Below are 26,331 nucleotides of genomic sequence, written 5' to 3'. Positions count from 1 at the left end.
TGGTAAGTAACGTTTAAATCATTCGTTAATTACTAGAAAAATTTAACGTGTTTGTAAGTTTCTTAAGCTCGAATGGGCAAAATTAACTTAAACTCTTGCGTACGTAAGATGGGTTATCCCTTTCTTTGGAATAGGTTTAATGAGTTGTCATGTGTAAATGCATGCTAATACTTTCAGTGTGCTGTAGTTTCGGGTAGTCGCGTCTTGCTTTTGTTTGACATTTGCTGCTGTTACGTATTGGGCATAGTAAATTATATGGCAACTACACTCATCCTATTTCGCCACAAAGCAGCTGTTTACTTCTCCCCAACGGGCGAATTGGCCGCAATTTTCAGCGAAACGTCTTTTTCTCGTTCTTTTGTTGGCATTTGCTTTAGTGTTGTTGTTTTCTTTTTTATTCTGTGGGGATTGATTTGCCAGCTGCTCCTCATTTCTTTACGTTAGTAAACGTCAAATAAACGAAACATCAACGATTAACAAAGCTCAGCCAGGAACTCCCGACCGTGTTGCCTTGCCCGGAAAATGCAACACCGGGCGCAATTCACTTTCAGTCTTGCCGTCATTCTCGTAGCAAACTCGATTTTCGGAATTTGACAGCAAAGCTGCAGGACGGATATGTTTTTTTAAAATAATTTTTTCATATTTTCACATTAGTAAAATTTCTATTTATTATTTGTAAACGTCTTTTTAACCATACGGGAAATAAAATAATAAAAAAATTCCATTACTATTTGATCGACAACATTGGACAGCCAAATAAATTTTCTTGTGCGAAATTGTTTGTATGTCGTCGAAAGAACAAAATTTTTATATGAATTCGGTTCTAAGTAAATTACAAATTTTTAATATATTTTAACTTTGGCGAAAATCGCCAAAAAACTTGCGTTTGGTGTACAAGCGCAGACGGAACGTTTTTGACGTGTCCTTGTGAGGTGACTGATAAACATTTTTTATCGAGGATTAGTGTTGTAAAAAACTTTGCCGTGGAGTACCAGAAATTAACGTGGAATAAAGGGGCTTCAAGGAAGCTGAAGTGCCCAAAAGGTGTTGTGAAAGTTGTACTTCGTAAAAGCGCCAAATACAGTGTTACAGTAAAAAATTCACATAAAGCGCTAGAAACAACAGCAACACCAAATCAAATATCAGTGATACCGCCACAAGCCGCAACAAAAAAACCACAAGTTATAGAAGGCATAACGAAAATATTGCCTAAAATTGATCCAGTTCGGCAAAATAAATCTACAGCCCGGCTACAAAGAAAGCCGGAAGCTCGGCAAGTCAGGAAAAAAATGGAAAAGAAGTCACACAAAACAATACGGAATGGCAATATGATAATAAGTAGCGGCGGTGTTGTCACCGGCAGTGCAGTCACATCTGCAGTGACGCTTAACGCACCCACGCTAACAGCTGGACAAAAACAGCACACCACAGGCGGTGCAGCGGTAGCCGCAACTATTGGTACTACCAGTGCTCTCAGTAGTGGCAGCAAGCATCGCAGCAGCAATTCAAGCCATCACTATCACACCCACCACGGACACGCTACTAGTCATCACCATACTCACACACACAGTCAGAAACAGCAAACGCAAATGCATCACGCGCCGAGTCCAGCCATAATGCTCGCTGTCGGCAAAACGGCCAACGAATGCAGCAAAAGCACGAAAATTATGAGCACACAAGTCACCAACGCACTGGAACAGGCCGCAGCAATGCTAACAACAGTCAGTCCTAAGTTAACAACGACGACGGCGATGCGCAACAAAAACGAAGGTGAGTGCACTTGACACAGAATTCTACAATGTTTATCACTTGTTTGCATGACAATAAACAGAAAGTGAGAAAAGCCTGTTAGCATACTGTATAGAAAACAAACAATAAGCAGTGAAAAAATAATTAAATTTAGCTTTCTAAGCCATGACCATGGATGGAATTTCTTATCGGCCACTTTGAGCGCGAAGTATGTACAAAAATAACATTGTGATAAAAAACGACCTTTGCTAAGGTTGCCGCAGACGCCTGCTAATAAGTAAAGGCTTGACAATTTTATAAACTATGTCCATCGCTAAAATGTGCTTCAATAAAAATTGATTAAAAGCTTTTCTGTGTTTACAAACCTATTTATTTATGCAATAGAAATTTAGTTTAAAACTGTGCCTAAGTAATTCACGTATGCATACTCGTATAAATATATATGTACGTGTATTTGCAAATTTATTTTCAAGTGAAGTCTTCTATAATAAAAATTTATTAACAGTTAGATAAGTTTACAACCCTAAGCCGCATGCAATAGTAATATTGCATGTGCAATCGTTTAACAATGATTTACATAATTCTATAATTAACTCGGCACTCAAATAAACAAACGCGTTGAAACATTTGTTATTTACTTAAGCGCAAGAGCACTTACTATAATCTATCAAATTGTTAGTAATTCATCTACGTAGTTCTGATTCTCCGCCACTGATATATCGCCGCTATTTATTGCATTTATGAACAAATACTTACATATACAGAACTTTCTTATTTGCTTTTTTTAAAAACAAATTTTTTTTTGTATCTTATCTACATAATCTATAAGTACTATCTGCAGTATCTATAAGTTGTACATATGTACGATTACATCCAACCGTGCATGTCTATACGTCACACAGATATATTAATAAGATACTAAATGAACTTTTTTATAACTGTATTTATAGAGGCTATCAACGACTTACGTCAACGCATTCCTGAAATCGAAAATATATTCGATGTGCACAGTCGTATCGGTAATGGCACCTTCAGCACGGTGCTTTTAGGGACTTTGAAGAAAGAGCGTAATTTACCTGAGCACATGCGGCGTAAATTTGCAATCAAACATCACATACCCACCAGTCATCCGGATAGGATAATGAAGGAGCTGCAGTGCATGGCGAAAATCGGGTAAGTGCGGGTACAGCGAATGCGTTTGATACTATATCAATTGATAACAGCCAGCATTACAAATATGTACTTATGTATAGTATGTACATATGGATGCTTATAAACATTGAGAAAGTTCGTCAAAGTTGCTCGTGTTATCAAAGTATTTGATTTCACATGTACAAATATAGATTATACATACTATTCATATACGTTAGGAAATTTTCAAATTTATTTCGCACCATTCTCCAGTACATTTTCGAAATGTGCGTCACTAACCCTTTATATTGCTAACCAATAATCAATTTCTATAGACATTTTGTGATTCAATAAAATCGTTGTCTGTACAGTGTTCATACAGCAGCGTGTATAGAAATAGCAACAAGTACTTAGTAAAATTTTTGCGTACATTTTTGATGAATTAATGTAAAATAAAATAAAGTTAAGTTGAAAAAAATATTTTTATAGATAATTTAAATTCAGAAATATTTATAAATCTATTAAATAGTTCTTTCCGCGTACATTTTTGATGAATTAATGTAAAAAAAAAAATAAGGTTAAGTTGAAAAAAAAAATTTTATATATAATTTGGTTTCAAAATATTTGTAATCCCGTTAAATAATTATTTTATAGATTGAACTCATGTGTATTTTGTGTTAGAATAATAATTCATACAAATACACAGCAGCGTGCACATTTATAAAAACGCTTTACTGACTTAATTTATAGCAGCATTTGTGTGCAAAAGTTCGAAATATACATAACTTAATTAAATATCTACAAATAGCAATTGTTTCTATTTCCTCGCAACACACAGCATATTTATTGTCATTTCTTTATTTTGAAGTGCCCACCAAGTCGCCATCTGAATCCATATCTAAAAATAAACACAACTTTTCTTGTCTATTTCCATTGAATTTAATATTACGGTCAATTTCGCGAAATTCTACAAAAATGTTTCATAGTTTCTTTCCATACAAAATGTTTCTACACATATTTGCTGCCGTCCAGCATTAAATATTAAAACACGCAGCATATCATGGGCATACCCATGTCAAAAGCAACGCAACTATTTTATAATTTTTTTTTGCTTGTGAAAGCGTGAAAAATATTGCCACTCACGCTACCAAATTTTGACGTCGCCAAGCGTACAGCTCATTTGAATTGTGTTGGAGCTGATGACGTATTTCGGAAACTGCCAAAATGTTCGCATTCAAATATATGCACGAAAAGACACTAATATTAAAGCGTACCCGACTGCCGTGCGTTACCCTTAAATGTGTGCTGGCGACGCCTACGGCTACGTGACGGGCACTTGTAGGCAACGAGCAAACATAAATATATTATAGCTATACTTACATAAATATGTATGCACATACATATGTGGAATTACAACTGCTTACAAATGCGCATACCGATGTGCCTATATAACTACATACATATGTATATAGGTATGTACATATTATTGTGTCTTGTGTCTTCATATGCTCTGCGAATCAACGACAACGTCAAACTACTTTGCAAATGCGCATGTTAAAAGCGCAACAATCAACTGTCCCCACCAGCGTCGCACAACACAGACCGCACACCACATTACAGCAACGCAGCTGGTTAACGACAATGCTGATGGCGTTCAATCGATCGCCGCTGACGTAGCGCCTTAATACCAACAGCATGGCGTACGCCGGCAGCAAAGTCACCCCATAAGCACTTTGTGTAAATAAAACAAACTACTACTACTACTACTACTACTGCTGTCTGGTCTGTTCACGCCAGGTCGATATTGGCCGTGCAACCTTCACCTTCGCTGATACGCCGCTGAAGGCAGTCGCGCGCTGGCAAGGTTGCAGTTATTGCTGTTCTTGCTTTAATTGATTTCCAGCGCTACACACGCGTACGCAGTTACATACATACATACCGACATGCAAATAATGGCTTTCGCCAGAATTTACCGACTTGTTTTCGCTTTACACGCAGTACATACCGTGCACTATCGCACATTTCAAGTACTATAATCAGTCAATTTGATGCTACATTTTATTGTTTGCTCATTTTTTTCGCCGCTTTGTACATCTTCGTTAGCGCAACGTCGTCTAAGCGCGCATGAATGTACGTCACAGCTTTGAGAACGCGCGTCACAGCAAATTTATTTCTATTCAACTCGTTGAATAGCTGACTGTCGCGCTATCTGTTCGTCGGCCGCGCTGCCTGACTAGCGTGCATACGCGCGCTGTGCCGGCAAGCTTGTAGGCCACCTGCTTAACTTAACCGTTAGACGCTGTGCATGCCTAAGGTGAGCCGTATTTGTCACCTGCAAATGTCAAGAATTCCATATCAAATCCCATTTTAAATGAGTTGGAGCGAACCCTTATTGCCCCACCCGCTGCTGGCGTACAACAAGCGCAGCTATAAACCTGTAAAAAGTTGATTATTGGCTTATTCATTTAGGGTACGATTCGTATTTGGTGTACCTTTATTATACATACACATACAGTCTAGCCGTCTGTTCGTTTGTTTGTTAGTGCATCCATTTAACGTCATTCAGGCGCATGGTTTTTCTGGCTGCGTGCAGGGGCGACGGCGTGGACGTGACGTCCGCTCACGCTTCCTCCACTGTGAAACCGTCACTCACGCAGCGTTTGTTGTTGTTGCAGTTGCTCATTGCTGGCTTAGGTTTATTTTTATACACCGAATTTTTATTTACGTAAATAACAGCGCCTCGTACACGTTAGCGCCTTGCAGTCGATGATAATTGCTAATATTGATGTTTGTGCTTCTGGGTGAAGACAATTATTTATATTATTATATTTTCTTATTATAAGATTATATATATACGCACCGCGCTGTCAAATATTGAGTTCACCCATTATTTTAATTTTTAATTATTTTTTTCCTCATTGCTTACCGGAACTGTGCTAAGAAAATATTACTTAGCTTTTTTGACGCATCCGTATGTTTGCAAGAGCCATATGGTGCCACAAAAATATATCAAAAGCCCAATTGCAACCCTGAAAACGTGTACCACTGCGCCGCAGAGGCTACTCCTGATGGCTGTTTCTCTGCTCACATGCCGACGAGCAATATGAGGACAGGGAGAAGAGACGCAGTGAGATTTTGCACGCATAGGTCGGTGCTAGGAGGCAAGGTTGGAGGGAGCTCTCCGCTATTACTATTATTATGCAGGCTCTTTCAGGTAGGTGAGCATTCACTCCGACAGCAGAGCGTCTTTCCTCACTAGATAAATAGCAACAGGCTACTTCAATATCAGGCTCGTTTGAGTGCCTGGTCATCGCGGCATCGTTGAAAACTGCAAAGGCGATGAGCTAGCAAGCAAAGCCCAACTTGCCGCAATCTTATTAATTCTTACTGGCCATTGTCCAATAGACATAGACATTCATACTGCTAGGCTAAAAATCCAGTCGGTTCCTTTTAGTATTATATTATTGCAATTATATTTCGTTACTAATTTGCTTTTCACTTCTGTTTTTGCAGCGGCACAGACAATGTAGTCGGCATCAACTGTTGCATTCGCTACAACGAATCGGTGGCCTTCATCATGCCATACATGCAGCACGATCGGTTTCACGACTTCTTCAACAAAATGGATCTGGCCGAACTGCAACACTATATGCGCAACCTGCTGATCGCCTTGCGGCACGTGCACAAATTCAATGTTATACATCGCGACGTGAAGCCGAGCAACTTTCTTTATAATCGCCGCAAACGACAATTTCTGCTGGTCGACTTCGGCTTGGCGCAACAAGTGCCTACAGCACACTTGCCGAGCGCGCTAGAAACCGGTTGTGAACAGTCGAATGCGGCAAACGCCTTAACAATCGGCACGGAGGGTAAGCGTCCGCGTGATGGCGACGAAACGACATCCGGCAAGACAATTGACGGTTCCAATGGCAGTGTGGCGGCTGGTGATGCCTATGGTGGTTCGAAACGTCCGCGTTGCACCGGTCCACTAGGTGAACAAGAGTTGCCGGCTAATGCGACGCCAAATGCGCGTGTCGCCAACAGCTGCATTGTGGGCGGCTCGCCGTTTAAAATGCCACTTAAACAATTGAATGAGATCACCGCGGCTGCTGGCAATAAGAGCGGCGCCGTAGGCTTGGCAGCGGGTACTGCTGTAGCCAACAACAATACTAACCAAAATAACAACGGCGGCGGTAATGGCATTTGCGAGACACCGTTGGGTCGTCAGGTGAAGTCGGCCATACTAGGTAGTTCGGCCAGCAATCGCTTTCAGCAGAAGATACGCCAAAGCGCGGGTTGTGTGCGTAATCCCAACAGCATTGCAGCGGAAGGGGCAACTGGCTCCAATGCAACGGCGCAGTGTACGGACATAACCAGCAAGTACAATACTAACCGAAATCTCAACACCGCCAACGGCCCAAAATGCGTCTGCTACGGTAATCCGCAGGTGTGCAACATGTGTCTCGTCAAAAAGGAAATGCATGCGTCTCGCGCCGGCACGCCTGGCTATAGACCGCCCGAGGTGCTACTCAAGTATGCCGACCAAACCACAGCAGTGGACATTTGGGCGGCGGGCGTCATATTTCTATCCATACTGTCGTCGGTATATCCATTCTTCAAAGCGCCCAACGACTTTGTGGCGCTGGCGGAGATGGTGACGATATTCGGCGACAAAACCATACGTAAGACTGCCTTCATACTCGACCGCCTGCTCACGCTAAGTCAAAAGACTAAGCCGCTCGATCTGCGCAAGCTGTGCGTACGTTTTCGGAATCGCGTTAAATTCAGCTCGCCGGATTTGCTGAAGAAATATCAGCGCTCAGACGGCACTTGTGAGGTATGTCGCAACTGTGATCAATTCTACTTCAATTGCCTATGCACGGAAACTAATTACAATACCGAGCCGCTAGACGATGATGATCCATTCCCCGCCAGTGCCTACGATCTGCTATACAAACTGCTCGAGGTCAATCCACTGGAACGCATCACTGCCGAGGAAGCCCTCAAACATCCCTTCTTCAGTGAAACGTCCACAAGCGGCAGTGCCGCAAACAATAACAATGACAGCGGCAACGCAATCGCCTTAGAGACCGCTCAGAAGAAGGGTCCGCGTGATAAGGTAGAGCCTTGAAATTTACGTAAACGTCGTGGCAAACGTAAAAGAAAAGGAAAGGGGCGAGACAAACCAAAAGAAACAGAATGTGTGGAAGAGCAAGTGTAAAATGTATAGTCGCTGAAATTCGTTGTTAATTGTTGGAAATTTTCAAATTGTTGAGCTTGTGCATCTTCGATATCGATTGAATCTAAAAGCAGACAGCTGCAGTGACAGCCACAGCGCTGCGCAGATAACGGAAACCAAATCGCCTTGTCAAATCATACGACGATAAAATCGTATTGTGGATCTATTATTATTAGTAATTTGTAGCAAACGCTTTGGGCCATTCTCTAAATCGACAAATGTCTGTATAAATTTTACAAATGCGTTGGAAAAAATTGTGTATCATAGTGTAGTAGCGTTTTTTATATATATAAATAGTATAGAAATATATTTTTCAAAATCATGCCAATGTGCTATGATTGTTGTAAAGAGCAAATGAACCAGTTATACCTCTCTAGTCCACAGCTAACGAAGCTTTGGTCGTTGGATTTTCAAAACTTACCCAGTTATATGTGTATATATCACGCTTTATTTCGTAAAAAATGCCTTCATTTGTTTTAATATTTAATTTTTTTTGTTGAAAATTTGCGCTTATACATATTAGTTATTTCTATTTATTGAGTATATTAATGAAAATATAACGGCAAACATTAGTTTTACAACTACATGTTTACCGTGTAATAATTTTACTAGTTTCTAAATATTAGAATTGTATGATGTATGTATATAAATTTGTGTTGTGTGATTTAGCGTATACACTAGATAATAACTATATGAACGTACTAATTAAATATTTGTTGCTTTATCAAAAAACACTGCTTTTGTTGCGTGTACATTTTTTGTTGTAATTTTTATTAATTAATGCATTGCTGTTAACGTTGGTGCGTAGATGCAATGAATTTTCAAAATATTTGCTTGTGCAAAGTAAAACGGAATATTTTAGAGTCAAGACATCACCTTCAGGTGCTTGCTCTGATAATATTCGCGCGTTTGGGTCTACATAACCGGAAAGGACCCGGATTTTTATTCGCACAGGGAGTGTCAACTCGGCAGCATTCCTTCAAATTACTTCAGAGGTGTTTTTTTTCTTGCCAGTGCAACAACAATATTCGCTTGTGCAATCGTCAGCTCAGCAATTTTCCGCAAAACTTTTTATGTTAATACAACCCAGCAAATACCGCCCAAAATTATTTCGTGTACTACGCTCAGAAATAAAACCCACGCAGTCGAATATATTCTAATATTCCATTTTTAAACTGTCACTTTTCGGTTTTTGTCTGATTGGACTTTTTTGTTATGTGACTACATTAGTTTACCGTTATTTCTAAAATCGTTAGTTTTTGCACGTGTTTATTTCAGCACTTGCAGTATTTTCTCATGAGTCAGTTGTTAAAATAAGCAAAGTGAACATGTTGTTGGAGTTAGTTAAACTTTTGTTATTGTAGACTTAAAATATTCTCCAAATAATTTCGATTAATGCTGCCGAGTTGGCAGTCCTTGGCAAATGTAAATCCGGGTTTGTTACATATGCATATACTCAACTGTTGTTGGAACGGAACTATTAATGTCATTATCAACAGCGTATTACAGTTAATTAACAACTAACTACTTAGAATTTCCTACATTGTTGTCGATACAATATTACTTATAAATTTTTACTTCCTATCAGTCTTACAACAAAAAACATTACCAAATATAAAAATTTTGCAAAACAGAAATAATAGACTCATTTAGTTATAATTCTTATTCTAGTTTTCTTTTTATTAATAGCTTAGAAATCGGTTGGTTTTTGAAAGTAAATTTTAAAATTTTTAGAAATGTAAATGCTGCCAAAACTCATGTTTGCATTTTTTCCACTTTTTTCTTAGACTTAGGCGCTTCATCCTCCTCCAATTTCTCTGCCACGTGTATGCGTTTGCCCTTTTTTACTTCCTCCTTTGTGGGCTGTGTCACAATTACACGTTTTTTCGGCGCTTTGTAACTACCTTGCCCAGCAGCACGTTCAGCTTCTTCAACTGTATACGGTTCCAATTCCAAAGCTTTCATGCGCCGCTTATGCACTTTGGTGCGAAAGTGTGCTTGCATTGCATGATCGTCGATAAAATATTTGGCACAGTGTACACAGTAGAATTGTGCAAAACCGGTTTGTTCAAGATCCACCTGTTGATTGATGAGCTCTGTGGATTTCGTACGCAAATCGTCATCAATCTGATCTAGATCACGCCGTCTGCTGCGTACACGCCAACGTCTTCGCAAGTGCGTATCACCGGAGTGCATTTTCTTACGCTTCTGTACCATACCCATTTTGAGGCGTGTTCTTCAGATATTACACTTACAGGAGAAGAAATTGAAAATGTACCAGTACTTAGGCTAAATTAAAAAGAAATTATTTATTTATAGTTTGAAATTGTATATAAATATAGAATAGTTACCAATTAAATTGCGATTTGAGATGAACACGCGTTTTGTTTTTATACAACACACACACAAAACGCTATCATCTGTTTTTGACAGTTTGCTTTACCTGACATACTCACTTTGCATTCGCAATAGCATAAATGTTCGATTACGAATACTCTTAATATTAATCAATAAATTTTGTTAAATTGCTTCTATTATTATGTAATACTATTATGTGTTTATAATAATTGTTTTCAAATTGTACATATTCACGAGCTACCTCACATGAAATGAAACCACACATTTGTCATTCACAATAGATTCGGCTTATTATGCATTTCAGTCAACAGCTGGTCACTCTGTGAATTGTGCGCTCTCTGTTGGTGGGCTGGTGGAGCTCAGCGCACCAAAGTTGTCAATCGGTCGAAGAGCACACAAGTGATTGGTTATGTGAGTTTTCCATTGTCACTAAAATTATAGTATTTGTTATTAAAATATGTTGAATAAGCATATTTATGATACTTCCTCCACATAAAGAAAGCGTAAAAGTAGCAAAAAGATTTCTGTAAGTAAGTAAGCATTTACGCCAACAGAGTGACAAAGTGTCTGAATGTGTTGGGTATTTTGGAGCCAAAATCGTTATTGTGCACAGTGATAATTGCATGAAAAAATAACTAACTAAATTAAATAAATAAAAATAAAAAAGCATTCAATGAACGAATGATAAAAATCAATTGGTTTAAATAAGTTAATGAATACATTCCAATAAAGTGCATTCAACTGCTGCAGAAACCAACTGCGACCTAATTAAATCAACTAGACTAGATCAGCTGGCGCAGCCATAACCGCTGCAGTTGTACATTTGGTCTTCCATAATACCACACAAGCGACGACAGTGCAGCGAAAGTGGTAAGTGTGAGAACAGCAAATGGAACATTTTTATCACTAGCGCTTATCTGCTTTTATATTCATTAGCAACATATAATATAAGTATATTTATACTCGCTTGCTAATTCCCAAATATAAAGTTATTTTCGATTTATTTTGTTTGTTTGCCGCGCTTATATATAACTGTTATTTTTGATTTATACCATTTAATTTGCACATATTATCAGTTTGGTTTTATCTCAAACACTATGCGCTAATATATAGGTTGGGTTTTGAATGATGTAATGTGTCAGCTAGCAAAGCAATCATGCAAGCACAGAGCAGTCGAGATAGCAAGATATTCACGTACTCATGCGTATACAAATGTATATTCCATGTACGATTATATTCCTCATGCGAAAGCGATAAATGGCAATGTGTCGTGGCATAGAGCAACGGCTTGAAACAAAAACACATTGTTGCCTAATCAACAACCGGTTTGCGCTGAGTATTTCTGTGGTATTTCACTAAAAGTTATGCCAATTATCTCAAACAAATGTACAAGCGCTGGAAGCTTGCATCTGCATCTGGTGATGAGCTTCGTGACTGGTGTGGGAAATACAAATATAAAATATTTAAACCGAAACGCCGTTAAAAGTTTGCAATTTTTAGTATCGCAAAAATAAAAAAAAAAATTTTATATATTTTAAATAATATGCAAAGTTTTATAAACGTACACAATACATCAATATAGGTGAATAGATTTTTCGGCAATATGTAAGTATGTATGACCTCACTTCTAACAGAAGCTTAATTTCCTGCTTACTTCATGATTGTCTGTAGTTAAAAACACAAAACATTGCAATTAAAATGATTGATGTACACACTTCTATACATTCCTCTATACTGAAAGCCCGTTAGAAGTGTTTTTGTTGTGTTTTTTTGACTCAGCGAATTTCATATAAAGTTTTCGTTTTTCGAATTTTTTAAATGCTTATCGAAACTGAAATATGTGCAACAGGTAGCGCTAGAATTATATATACAGTGCTCATGCATATCTACATATATATCGTACATACATACATGCTATTAGTTTTGATAAGCGGTAAACAATAATTATTTGTAATTCTATACAGTTTCGTTTGTTTGCCCAACTGCTAAACCGCTAAAATTACATTTTACTAAAAGCCTGTTTGTGTTTATGCTTATCCGCTAACATAATACGTAAATGTAATATTTTGTTATGAAACTGGTTTTAGCAATAGCTAAAAAACAATATTTGTGTTATACCTCGCCGTTGCTAGTGCGAAAGCTAAATAAATTTTGCATTACATGCTTGCAGTGCATTAATTAAGCCAGCTCTTGCAGTATATCTATTGTATTTTTAAAATATTAATTATTTTGTTTTGCACATTTTTCGAAAAGAGAGAATATTTTAATTTTTCCTACAACTTTTATTTTTTATTATTTTTGTTTTGTTTTTCATCTTTCGCTAGTAGATACCTTTAAAAATGCGATACTAAAATTTTAAATGAATATTGCAAATATTTTTTAGGTACAGGCTTTAAAAGTGTAGCCGCGCAGTGCATTCAGTATGTATGTATGTATGTATAAGATTTTTGCTATCAAGTGCTTCAAAATGCTTAGAAAATGTTCACATTTTATGTTTATTGACTAGCGCATGACTTTAGCGCAAAATATTCCTCCAATCCAAATTCACCTAAAAAATCGATGGTTATCGACTTTCGATAATATTCATGCATGTTGTTAATCTCCACAAAAAGTTTATTATTTACTCTTAATTTTGATTGATTTATGGCACTCGTTTTTGCAATTGAAAAAGGCTTTATATGCACAGTGGCATTAACTTATTATTGTAATCGTTAACTAATAATTGTTGCTACCGGCTGAATGCTTTACCACAAAAACAACTGTTGCTGCTCGTTTTTTTTAATGAATTGTGAAATTCGGCTGCAATGCTCAATGTCAATGCCAAGCGACCGCCACCGGTATTGTCGGACATTGATGGACGCATAATTAATAAGCCCACATTTTTATATGTGTACATAAGTATATATGTACTTATAACCGCGCTGCTGATTACTGCAGAGCGATCGGTCAGTTCTCGCTAATTAATAAATTCACTTTTCATGGCTGCCGGTATTGTATGACAATTTTCAATCATTTAAAGTCGCCAATATGCGTTTGTAAAGCACATTTTCAAGTTACAACAACAACAACAGCTTATTGCAGCAACAGTCACCGAAGTCAGCTGCAGCTCCGATTACAGTCAACACATCTGTTTGTGCGTTAATTAACCGCTAATAAGCAATGATGACAGCGAAGGTTTTCAATTTCATCGGTGTGAAAGGTGTTGCATGGCTGCGTTGCGTTTATTAATATTATTTTAAAATATTTGTGTTTGTGCGTAGGTGTAAACGCAGTTGCTGGCCGGTGCGAGCAAATAAAATGAATAAATAAGTACAGCAGGAAATATGAACAAAGAAAATGTAAATCGGCGAGCAGATCGCTTTAAGCGCCGCAAAGTCACGTTGCAACTTGTGTCTGTGCAGCTGACCATACATGTAACTGTATGCTTTCGAACACATTTGGAGCGATGGCGCACTACGTTAGGCGCGCATACACAGCCGCAAATTCGAAAGGAGAACTATATTTTTATCGAGCTGCATTCCAATTTTTCGGCAATGTCAGCCTTGGCAGAAAATTGCTACGCTGGCAAAGCAATTTTTTAATTTTCTGCTGATTTGGCGAATCGTGCTGGTACTAATGGCGCTGCAACCGTGCAGAATTATCTATTTAGTGTACCTGTGTTGGTGCTACGGCTCGTATACGCAACATTTCCGCCGACACACGCACACACATGCACAAGATTACACACATATGTAGATATGTGTTGTGTTGCATAAGCACTGCAAAAATTACGCTTTCCTCAATTATTTATTACCAAATTTTATTACGGCAGCTCATATACAAACACACACACACACACATGCATAATGGCAACACATTTTATCCGCTGTCGCGCTGTGCATCGCATGTTAGCGTCTTAATTTTGCTATCTGACTGGTTTCCAGTTATTGCCTTTGCCATTTCATGCATTCGCTTGAGTTTCTTACCGATCTCATGACTGCTGCTGCCACATCGGACCTGCCCGCTTCAAGGCAAGCCAGTTGAACGCGCTCAAACGGTGAATGGTTAGCTTAGATTTTAGTGCTTGCTTTAGCCAAAGCACTTTTGTATTGCCACACCGCAAAATGTTGGCCAATGAGTTGGCAAAACGATTAGAAGGTGCAGATTGGCTTTCGAAATGCAATTAATGAATGTGTACAACAATATGATCTAAATTTTGCTATTGTCATTTGCGAAGGTCTCTGGCAAACTCAGGCTTTTCTTTGTTTTAAGTATAAATCGATTCGAAATACGTTATTTTTTTTGAAAAAAAAATTGTTTAACATCTAGCGGCGGGCCCACTCATTTTTAAAGTAAATTTCGAGTTAATATTTTTATGTCGTAAAAAATTGTTGATAATTGTTCTAGAAGCTGTGGAGAGTCCTCTTTCTGGCCAATCAAAAGTTATCAACTTAAAAAACTACTATATATTATAGTGGCCCGATCTGAAGAATATGTTCGAAGATTGTAGCGTTGTCTTGGACAAAAATGCATGCCGAATTTCGTGAAGATATCTTGTTGAATAAAAAAGTTTTCCGTATAAGAACGTGATACTGATCGATCAATTTGTTTGACAGCTCTATGCTATAGTTGTTTTCGATTCCGATAAATAAACATCAACTTGAGTAGAAAAGGGCGTGTGCAAACTTTTAGCTCGATATCGCAAAAAATTGTGGGACTAGTTCGCGTATATACAGACACAGCTATTTATGTGGAACCCTTCAGCCGTATATATGTAGCACTAAATTTTTTTTTGCGATTTTCTTTACTGCAAGTGTCACCCTCTGATCAGCCAGATCGCACGTAAACCGCCGACTGTTTCATTTTAGTTTGAGTTGTAAAAAGTTGGTTGAATCCGACTTTCTCTGCAGGGTTGTCAAATTTGATGCGAGGAATTTCCCTTAGCGCCGTTATCCGCGGCTACTTTGCTGTTATGACCAATTGTCGCGTCTGTCTTCAAGCGAAAAAAAATCATTTTCAACAAATTACCATTAAAAACTTGCAAATTATTTACAAATTGCACAAAGCTGACATTTCATTTCACATTTCAAGTAAGACAAACGTTGATTTAATCAGATAGCGCAAGTTTTGCAGCGGAAAGCGCTCAGGTTCGCTTTGAAATATGCCAAAGCAGCGGGTTTGTTGACCCAGAAGCGTTGGCAGCAGTCAAGCTTCGACTGCGCAACATAAAGCAGCGGCAATAAAAAACAGTTTAGCCAGCTGTCTGTGTATGGGTGTGTGTGTGCGTGTGCCGTGATTTTCGCTTGCAACCAAGCTGTGCGCGCATAAAGTACAACAACAAAAACTACGCCACGAAAGTCGTGAAGTGAGCGCTTTGGCGCAACTTTTATGGCGTGCGCTTTATTGTATAGTTGTATGTGTGTATGTGCGTATGCATAAACGTTGCATAAATCTTAGTTTGCATTTAATATTACTTATGAAAGTGCGCGCTCGTGCAAGAAATGCAATTTGTACTCATTTATTAGACGCTAATGTGACTTGGCTCGTTTCTGGAAGTTCGCTTACTTTATTTATTTCACCTTTTATTTGTTTATGATTTCAAGGCTTGCACTTATTGCAACTTTTTAACAACAATCTATGTGCTTTTTTGTACATTTGTGCCGGTTCTTATGACTTTATGGGCGTTATTTATAGCCTAGCGGTCGTTCTTATCGCTTGTATACGTAAATCACACGAACCCGCTTGCTTTAACCCGCTCCAACAACAACAACACTGCATGTGAGTGTCAAGCTTTCGCAAAAATAAAATCTTTTACAGCAAAATATATATTTAATTTGCATATTCAATTGAATTTGCTTAGCTTTTACTACTTAAGACTTATATACATGCCATATATGCTTGCATACTTGTTTTCTATTGTGCAAATGTTGTGTGTGTTTGTGTTGAAAATTGATTTTCAAAGAATTCCAATTTCACTCCTCAGTCTGCTGCTCCACCTGTAGAGTTCTAACAAAGCGTGCAAGACGACGAAAATTGCATTGAATGCGAAATCAACTTTTTTCTTGCAAATATTATATTACTAAGAACTTTTCATAATCTTTGCAGCCAATGCAGATGACTTCCGCCACGCCTAGCGCTCACTTCGCCTCACTTACTCAGCTTCGCAGGCTGTTGTCTGTCTGCCTTATATGCTTACAACGTTGCTTCCGCTCACATTCGCGTCGCCTTTTTAATTAATATACCCACAAATTATTTTTCTCAGGATTTTTTTTATACCCTTAACAGGGTATACTATGTTTGCCACGAAATTTGGCGACATCTGAGGCGACATCTATAAAATATATACTTAGCATATGTAGAGCTGCGTCGATCAAGCCTTGCCTGACATTCTATCCGCTGGTTTTTGAGTTATCGAACTGAAATTTTGCACATGTGCTTTTCTCTCCCAGTAACTGTTTATTTGTCGGAATCGCCATTATCGGACTACTATAGCATATAGCTGCCATACAAACTGAACGGTCGAAATCAAGTGCTTGTAAGGAGTTTGCATTTATGAAGGGTATAATAGCTACGGTGCAACCGCAGTTAACGTGTTTTTTTTTTATAAAAAATGCACCTATCAAGGCTATTATAGCTTCGGTGCAGCTAACGTCAACGTCTTTTTCTTTTTGTTTTTCTTTTTACTTGAGTGCATATGCACCAACTTCTGCATGCACGCTTTCTACCCGGCATACGCATAAATACCGCAAACTTGTGTACAGGCGATAATTGAAAATTCCTACCCTTGATAATCAGCAATGCCGACAAGTATGTGAAAACAAAAACAAGAACAAAGAGATAAGACAAGAAAGCAAGAAAGCAAGAGACTCATAGAAAATAAAATAATAAAAATATAATAATAAGCACATTTACTGTTATTGGCAGTATCGCAGCTTAACGGCATTTTCTTCGCTTTTGGTTTTTCACTTAAGCGTCATGGAGTGGGCGTAGCAAGAAAAGCGCGGGTTGAGCGGCAATTGTTCTCCAAGTGGTTGCTTTGCTGCTTTTAGGTTCATCATATTATGTTTATATATAATTATAAATTTCTGTGCTTATATACATACATATGTATTAAAGCTCGTCACCTTTAGTTTTTCTTAAAAAAAGAAAGTCCAGACTGTAGCAAACCCACACACCACTGTTATTTCATAAGCGCTTTCTGGCGAGTTGTAACTCAGTGACCTTCATTGTGAAAGCCATTGTGCTTCGCATTGAACTTAAACTCACTGCGCACACTGTCTTCAACATCTCCGGTATCATTGCTTTGATAACAACAAATGATGACATTTCGGCCATCAGACTTGTACAGCGCTTAAATGAAAGTGCAACCCTGTAGGCGGCATTTTTGTCTTTTTCGTTATCCGCGCCATTTTTATAGCTTGTTGTGCGCCCCAATCTTAATTTTACATAAAATAACATCTTGCAATGCAGTAAAGCATCGAATAATAAACATAACCACTTATACGATCTTATTAAGTGCATGCACCGGTGTCTTCCTGCTTTGTTGCTGGCTGCCTGCACCGCACCCGCACGCGCCTACGCCAAACAATGCAACGACTTCAAGAAATTCTATTATTATTGTTTTTGGAAAAAAATACAACTGCCACAGCGGAGCTCCATTGTGCAAATAAGGCATACTCAAGTGCAGTTCTCATTTTATTTTATTTTTTTCTGCCTTTTTTACTTTCGTTTTTCCTTATTTTTTTTTTGTATTTCGCTTTGCCTCCTTTGTTTCGTGCTGCCATTGCCGTTGTTGTTGCTTTCCAGTTCACTCGTCAAAGTGTAAAAATATTTTTTATCTACTTATCCGCCCGAAAGTCACCCACAGTTGCCGTTTACATGCTGAGCGTTGTTGTACTTTGCTTTTGCAAGCCATGCTTAGGCTTACTCAAAGCTTACAGGTTGCAGTTAAGTTGATTCAGTAAAGGTCAAAGGTCGTCGCAACTGTCTGTTGGCTGTTGAAATCTTGTTAATCCGTTGTAGCGCATAGTGTGCTCAAGATTATGCTCGTTGTCGAAAATGGCTTGAAATTCTCAACCGATTTATATAACTTTTATTTTAAATGTGTTTACAATTTACACCAAATTTTTTATAAAAATATATTAGTAGCAATTAACAGTCTGTTGCTTCAGTGCTTGCTCTTCGCTTAATTCCAATCGCAATCACAACTCATAGAAGTGCATAGCTATATAAAAATAGTGAGCGCAGTTGCGATATGTGATTTTTCAATCACAGTGAGAGAATCATCGGTATTGAAATATCGCTCATCTTTAACAGCCGCCAACGAACCATTTTTAACTTGCGAAATGCAATAATTTTTAAGCTTTTAAAAAAGCCGCTATTTTATTATTTACTGCTCACTTTCGTTGTTGTTATGCTTTGCGCCCCACGACCACGTCACCTCACTACTAAAGGCCTCAAGCTGCGCCAACTGAGTTTTCACACTTCGTTCTTAAGTTTTCTATTGAAAAATGCTATGTGTGTTTGTATTGAAAATTGACTTTGAAAAAATTCCAATTTCACTGTTCAGTGTGCTGCATCACCTGTGTATGTGCCTGTGTAGAGTTCTGACAAAGCGTGCAAGTCGAAAATTGCATTGAATGCGAAATCAACTTTTTTCTTGCAAATATTATATTGCTAAGAACTTTCCATAATATTTGCAGCCAATGCAGACGACTTCCGCAACGCCTGGCGCTCACTTCGCCTCACTTGCTCAGCTTCGCCGGCTGTTGTCTGTCTGCTGCTAGCAAAGCGTTGTTCAACTAAGAAAACTTGCAATTTCTTCTGCAAAATGTCAATTTATACATTTTAACTGCGCACTCGCCCATTCAGGCACGCTCAACTTTGCTTATGTGTGTGTGTGTGTGTAAATGTTTGTGCGAATACTTGAATATACAATACAGATTTTAATTACTTGTACTACACGGCGTATACGCAACGCATTACGTGCGCTGACTGTATAATAACTTTGTAGGCACACATACACCCTTGCAGCCTTGTGTATATGTGTGCAGCTATGTATGGCTCAGCTGCTCTGTAAGGGCACCATACACGCTTTATGGACTACTTTATGCGTCTGCAACACTCGGGGTTTTAATTGTCCAATGACGCAATTTCGTTGCATGCTGCTCGAAGCGTTTGAGCCACTACTCCCTGCTCAACATGTGACACCTTGGTCTAGCCTAATGGTGCGTCGTACAGATTTGCCGAATCTTTGGTTTCTATATGTACATACATGCTCCCCCTCCCCCCTCCCCCTGCTCAGACCCTTATACGAGTGCTACCTTTGGTATTCGAAAAGAGCGCTACATAATGGGTTAACGGTGCAAATAATAACGGTAGTACTTCATTCTTTCTTGTTTAATACGAAGCAAATTCAACGACTATTATTTTATTATTTTTATTAAATAAACTTATTTCTAAAATAATTAATATTTTTGCTTTGTGATGCGGCCATTTAAGTCTCTTTTGAATATGTCTGCCTATCACTGCTCCTCCGCTATTTTCTGTGCTAATTTCTTTTGATTCATGACTTTCTTTGTTAAATTGCAAAAATACACAGCTGTGGCAGTTGCCACAAATGGCCACGTGTGCTCAGCGCTGCACGACAATAGCTTGCGTATTTTTCATGTTTTTGCTAAGAACAGCAAAAACCGCTTTCACACGCTTAATTAAAAATGTAAATCAAAATATTGCAATACAACAAGTCGAAGTACATATTTTACAACAACTAACAACTGTGAAATGCACGCTAGTAACCTATTATGTTATGTGCCACAGCTGCCACGTGCATGAAACCTATTGTGTAGAGCTGTAATTTTTTGAAACTAAAATTAAGCAGCATACGTTTGTAGACTGCTGTGAACTACAATATATTATATAAACGCATGCCTATATTCATATTTTTATCAGTTTTTCATTAATTCGCTGCAGCTTTGCTACTTCTTTGAGGCTTTTGTCTATTCTGTGTAAATTTTGTTTAATATTCGCATAAAATTTTACTTAGACACGTTTGTACATATGTATGTATGTATGTATTTAGGAATTTATGACATGTATATTATTTCCAAGTAATCATTACCACACACAAAACCACTGATTACATACAACTCAAATGAGCTAAACTGAGCCTCAGTGAGTCATCCCACTGACGTGTTTGTAAATGCATATATGTGTATGTATGTATGTTGATATGACAAAATATTATATGAAGTGAATACACAGAAATTAGTTTTACGTGGAAAAGCTCTACTCTTAAATCATCGATATTTCAAATAATTTTCGAAATTTTAAACCGAACACGAAAGCTTATATGTGCGCACAGGATTAGTTGAAGCATTTCAAATGTTTAATGGCTTGCCTCATGCCATTTTTTTTTTATCAGAGAACACAGCGTGTAACTGATTTGAAGCAAATGGAGAATAAAAATCCTACGGCGGCATCAAGTCATTTTCTTGAATATACAATGCTTCTATTGTACGTGATATCTTTTTTTGTGCTGTCGTTTCGCCACTTTAATCCCACACATGGGACCAACAAGAAAGCACATTATCATTTAGAACGAGACTAAAAACATTTTCGGAATGTTAGTATCGGAAAAATTTCAAAAAAAGTCCACTTTCTGAGGAGGTTCAAGAGCTGTCATTTCATCCACTAAAAACAACGGTTTGGTGTGGTTTGTGAGCCGGTGAAATCATCGGCCATGTTGACCGACTATTTGATGCCTGAAACTGAAGCTCGTGATCTCGGCGACATTTGGTTTCAACAAGACGGCGCCAATGGATTTCTTGAGAGAAAACTTCGGTGTGCCGATAATTTCACGTTTTAGGCCGGTCGATTGGCCACCAATATCGTGTGATATCACACCGTTACACTTTTTTCTGTGGCGATATGTAAAGTCTAAAGTCTATGCGGACAATCCCGCTTCGATTCAGGCCTTGCAGCAAAACATCACGCGTGTCATTCGCCAGTTAGCAGTCGAAATGCTCGAACGAGTCATCGAAAACTCCAACTCAATGGATGGAACATCTGCGACGTAGCCGCGGCCAATATTTGAAAGAGATAATCTTCAAAAAATAAATGCCAAAGAATGTTCTTTCGCATGATAATAAACATTCCCCACTAAATTTGCATTTTCTGTGTTTTTTTGCTTTAAAAAAGTAGGGAACCTCTATCACCCTTTATAGTCATTTAGTTATCTGTATCGTTACTCAGTACTTTTGGTTGAGAATATGCGTTTTCGATTCGCCACTGCTCTACTCGCTATGTTTTGGCTTTACTCTCTTCTAGAAAAGTTTACAAGTGAAAGCAAAAGCCAAGTTATCCACTCAAATTGTGTGCAAGGAGTTTTTAGAAACCTATTTATATTTGATTACCGCAGTTTATGTAATTTATGAGGGAACTTTAGTCCCGTTGGTATCACAATGGGTCTTCTAAAGGCCTAGCTGCGTCGTTAAACAGCCGCTCTACCTATCAACCTACCTTATGTGGTTTATACAAAACTTTCTGTTCAATGCGCTACCGTCTTAAGTTGGTCTGGTCGAAAGGTCGGCATGTGTGTGATTTCAAATTAATACTGCGAATGAAGTTTTTTGCGTACTACGAGTCGGTTCGGCGTTATAGCAAAAGCTACTATACGCACGAGTGAGTAGCTTGAAGCCATGCAACGAGTATCTATCAATAATAGTTTAATAATTTTATAGTCATACCACTATGGAAGTCTTTCGAAGAGAGATATGGTAAATGGACTAGAAGAGCATGACATTTACTGTTGTATCGATATTTTCTCCACGGACCTTGAGAATTTTTGTTGGGGTAACACAAACTTCTCAACAGGCCGTATCAATAACCGCAGCTGATCTCCAAGGCGTAGAGTCTGTAGTCGATGAGTATTTTATAGCTATACTCAGTAGATTGTAACAATAGCCAGCATATCTGCACAGGCTAACGCTCACTAACTTGCAATATTGTTAAGCGGCTTGAAAGTTTTGGAACTCAAGTTCATGTGATGCTTCGTGTCTCCAAACACTGAACAGTGTACTTTGGCTTGACTGTATGTGCGCTCCAAACACCTGCCGTGATGCAGCAACTGTTTATAGTTTATAAGTCAAAGATAAGTGTATCTTAGAACCGCGCTAAGGCCACAAAAGCCTTTGTTGACGCAACGCGCGATGTGTATATATTTGAGTTTACTTATCTGCGTCTCACGTATGTGCGCGTGTATGTATGTTCATTGTATTCTTATCGCTGAAGTTGCACTTGTGGAAACAGAATTTCACTTTCGACCGCACAAACAATGTGACGTTATATTATTTATTCGTTATCAGTCGCAACAAAGTTGGCTGCGGTTGAGTACTTTTAAAAGCACGCAAGTCTCCGCCATTACATATGTGCAGCTAAACGTCTGTATGTCTGCAATTTTTACAATTTTTGTGAATTTCAAATATCACGCTTCGCAGACCGCATGCAGAGTGCGCTATTAAAATTAGATTAGAGCTTGAATAGTTGCAGAGAAATGTGTGTAAATTAGACAAACGCTTTTCTTTATTTTAAGGCTGCGGTGCCGCGTCCAATCGCGCCGCGGTTTTGTACAACAAAATTTTTACAACAACTATTTTTACACGCCTTGCAACGCTGCCAGTTGCCAGTTGCCACTTTTGAGTTGTGTTTTTTTGCTTTCTGCATTTATTGCCGTGCATTCAGCGCGTTCGGACGCAAGCGTTCTTGTTGTTGCTGCCTAATTAATACAGTTCATAGCTAAATAAACGCAACGTACTTACTGTGCTGAACACAATTGTGTAATTATAACGTTGTGCGTTGACTACGCGTTACGTGCCAATGCAACCGTGCAATTGTTGTTGCCACGCAACCAACACAGCTCGGCATCGATATTTATGCAACGCATTTGTGCACCTTAACTGCCGGACGCAACGCCTGTTCGATCGAAATGTGAGTAGTGCTGATTGTTTATGTGCATGTGTGTGTGTTTGTGTATTTGCAACAGGCAACAAATCAGCTATGCTTTACACCTAATTGCAAATGCAGTTAGCATTGTCAACTTTCCAGCATGCAATTAAAAGCAGCTAACTGTACCACGCATGTGTGTGCATGTAGTGTGTGTGCATGAGTTGCCACAGCGCTCAAACAAGTGTCTTTCTGCTGCCACCTTTGCAGCTATGTAGCGTGCTTTTCCTGAAATTGCTCGCTTTTGAGCCGTAAATTTCCATTGAGCTGAGGATACGCCGCCACTAACATGCGTTATAACGGTACTGCATTTACGTTGCGTTGCGCAACAGGTTACCACAGTGAGAGTGTCTTGGTGGCCATAAGTGTTTTTTTTGTAAAATTTTTGTGTATGTATGTTTGTCAAGTGCTTTGCTCTTGCTCGCCAGTCGCGCGTTTTGTGCGTTCTAAGCACAGCAAAAATCACGTTGTGCGTAATTAAAAACTATTGAGTGCCTAATTGATTGTTGTCCTTTTCAAAGGCAAAGGCAAAGGCAATTAAAGTCGCCATGCACGTATGCGTATGTGTGTGGGCATTTGCTTAGAATAAATAAATTATGTAGGAAATCATATAAATGTGCTGCTAAGAAACCGACGAAGAGTTTCTTCAAGCCAAAGGCAAATACAAATTGTAAAATATTTGTCGTTGTGGCATGGTAAACGCTTAAAAAATTCACGTCCAAAAAACAACAGTAATTAAGCGCTGAGAAGGTCGTCGGCTTTGGGTTGTATCAAGAAAGCCCATAAATTTCGTTACATTAAATATATTTTATTTCATTGCTTTTAAATTTAAATGAGTGGTTTTGAGAGTTTCTTACATGCTGTAGCATATTTTAAGGCGCTAGAGTTTATTATTGCACATTTTCTTAAATACTGTAGCATATTTTAAGGCGTTTGAGTTTAATATTGCAAATTTCTTAAATTGTGTAGCACACTTTAGGGTGCTAGAGTTTATAATTGCTTATTACTTTAAATATGTAGCATACTTTAAGGCGAAAGAGTTTACTATTGCACCTTTTCTTAAATATTGTAGCATACTTTAAAGCGTTAGAGTTTATTATTGCGTATTATTGCAAATTTCTAAAATTTTGTAGCATACTTCAAGGCGCTAGAGTTTATAATTGCTTATGCCTTTAATGCTGTAGCATACTTTTAGGCTTTTTGAGAACATTATTTCATGTTCATCATACGCACCCACGCACAGCCACAGAATACATGCCTTGATATGCTCATCCTTATAAATAATGCACTTAATATATATTTTTTTTCATTATCTTGTCCTTGCAAAATCGCCCGCTTTCGCTGCACAAAATTGACAGATCAGTGAAAAACACACATGCATGCTTGTATCTGTCTGAATTTTACATAAGCAACGGTGACCACTCGACTTCATGTTGCTTTTAGCTGCTGAGTGTCTAAATTTTTAATTGCTTTTTTGGCATTTGCATGACCAACTATCAGATTAGGGCGAATTCGGTCATGGTTAGCGTATTTGCGTATTTTCAGCCACGCTGGCACGTGCCAAATCAGCTGAAGTATGCTTTTGTAAAATTATATTGCATTTACTCGAAGTTTTCTAGTTGACATTTTAATAAATCTAACTATTAGAAAATTTCAATTACAGCATGACCGTCATTTTATTATTACAATGTAATTTAACATACATACATACATACCATATAAATTGTGAATTTAACCTTATGCGAAGGTTGCCTTTTATAGTTCGGGAATAGCGAACAACAACAAATGTTAAACATCGAGAATCGCTTTATTGTTTTTTATGAATATTTTCCAGCAAGTTCTATACATTTTTGCATGCGTTTGAACCAATTGTCGAAGCACTTTTGCCACTCTTATTGTGTGTAATCGTTAAAAACTGCTCTTTGATGGAGCTTGAACGCCAAAAATTTAATTAAGCACATCGATGTTTTTTTGGTTATTTTTTTTTATTTGATTGCTGAGTTAATCCACGTCGAAAGTTGCAAGAAATAATCGCGTTAAAATGTTCGCGATTTAATACCATTTTTTGGCCGAGTTGAATATTTTAAGTTACTGTAAACAGCACAAATAGCGCTCGTATGTTAAAAGGTTTTGAGTATGTATAACATCAAAACCGTTAATGTTGTGCGTTGCCAGATTGCAACACTAGGGCTGCCAAATGCCGAGATATAAAAGGCAACCTACGTATATTATTACTTATATTTTTATATTTTATTATATCAATACCACTTCTTATACATTTTTTTTGTTTATTGTTCGTACATTTTTGCCACACTTGCACTCCATGCATATTTCTACAGAACTCGCTTGCAAGCGCCCAAAAATCAAAAAAAAAACACGGAAAAAATTAAACTAAAATGTCGCCACACATTTTTCATTGCCACAAATTTGCATATTCATTGTATTGCCAGCGATTTTGTGCGTTGTAAATATTCCTGTTTTGGTTCATAAATAAAACAAGTAGTCCTTCCACGCACGGTCCCATAAATATTCACTTGAACGCTTGCTATTGCGTTAACAATTTTATGTAAAGCGCATGCGAGTGTACGAGTGCAACGCCTACAACCGAAAGCCACGAGTGTGCAGTTATATCTCCACTTGTCATTTTCTAGCAATTTCACATGTTTTTTATTGACTGAATAAGTAAGTTGTAAACCACTGTTTGCCATTGTGCAAGCACTGGAAGCACCATTTATCATATTAATATTTATCTTCATTCCACCGCCGGTGGGAAATGCAACTAAATGTTTGCAATATCTTACTTAAATAAATATAGACGGTTTTCAATGCCTGCGGCGTGCTATATATTGCTGCAAAAGTAATTTTCATTTAAA

General features: G+C 38.1%; 3 protein-coding genes across 5 annotated transcripts in view; 2 read left to right on the top strand and 1 right to left on the bottom strand.

Annotated features, from left to right (window-relative positions):
- The first annotated feature begins 369 nt into the window (after positions 1-369).
- Positions 370-8,474, top strand: Cdc7 (Cdc7 kinase). Its single transcript, XM_014239478.3, has 3 exons — positions 370-1,770; positions 2,700-2,922; positions 6,394-8,474. The coding sequence occupies exons 1-3, from the start codon at positions 1,290-1,292 to the stop codon at positions 8,009-8,011; spliced, it is 2,322 nt and encodes a 773-aa protein (XP_014094953.3). The 5' UTR covers positions 370-1,289; the 3' UTR covers positions 8,012-8,474.
- A 1,293-nt stretch (positions 8,475-9,767) lies between these two features.
- LOC106620834 (zinc finger protein 593 homolog) lies at positions 9,768-10,628 on the bottom strand. Its single transcript, XM_014239457.3, has 2 exons — positions 10,471-10,628; positions 9,768-10,408 (listed from the first exon to the last, which is right to left on the bottom strand). The coding sequence occupies exon 2, from the start codon at positions 10,340-10,342 to the stop codon at positions 9,875-9,877; it is 468 nt and encodes a 155-aa protein (XP_014094932.2). The 5' UTR covers positions 10,343-10,408; positions 10,471-10,628; the 3' UTR covers positions 9,768-9,874.
- A 213-nt stretch (positions 10,629-10,841) lies between these two features.
- The window catches only part of Ctr1A (Copper transporter 1A), a 28,724-nt gene continuing 13,234 nt past the window's right edge, over positions 10,842-26,331 (top strand). For 2 of the 3 annotated variants that reach the window (XM_014239492.3, XM_014239489.3), the window contains exon 1: positions 10,843-11,347. The gene's annotated coding sequence lies outside the window, so the exon portion shown is untranslated. Of the gene's footprint in view, positions 11,348-26,331 lie in introns of all 3 variants that reach the window. The other variant, XM_014239491.3, reaches the window with a different exon arrangement.

This window comes from Bactrocera oleae, chromosome 5 (assembly GCF_042242935.1).
Source record: "Bactrocera oleae isolate idBacOlea1 chromosome 5, idBacOlea1, whole genome shotgun sequence".
Taxonomy (NCBI): Eukaryota; Metazoa; Arthropoda; class Insecta; order Diptera; family Tephritidae; genus Bactrocera; species Bactrocera oleae.
The sequence above is the reverse complement of the archived record's forward strand: the minus strand, read 5'-3'. Positions and strand labels throughout refer to the sequence as shown.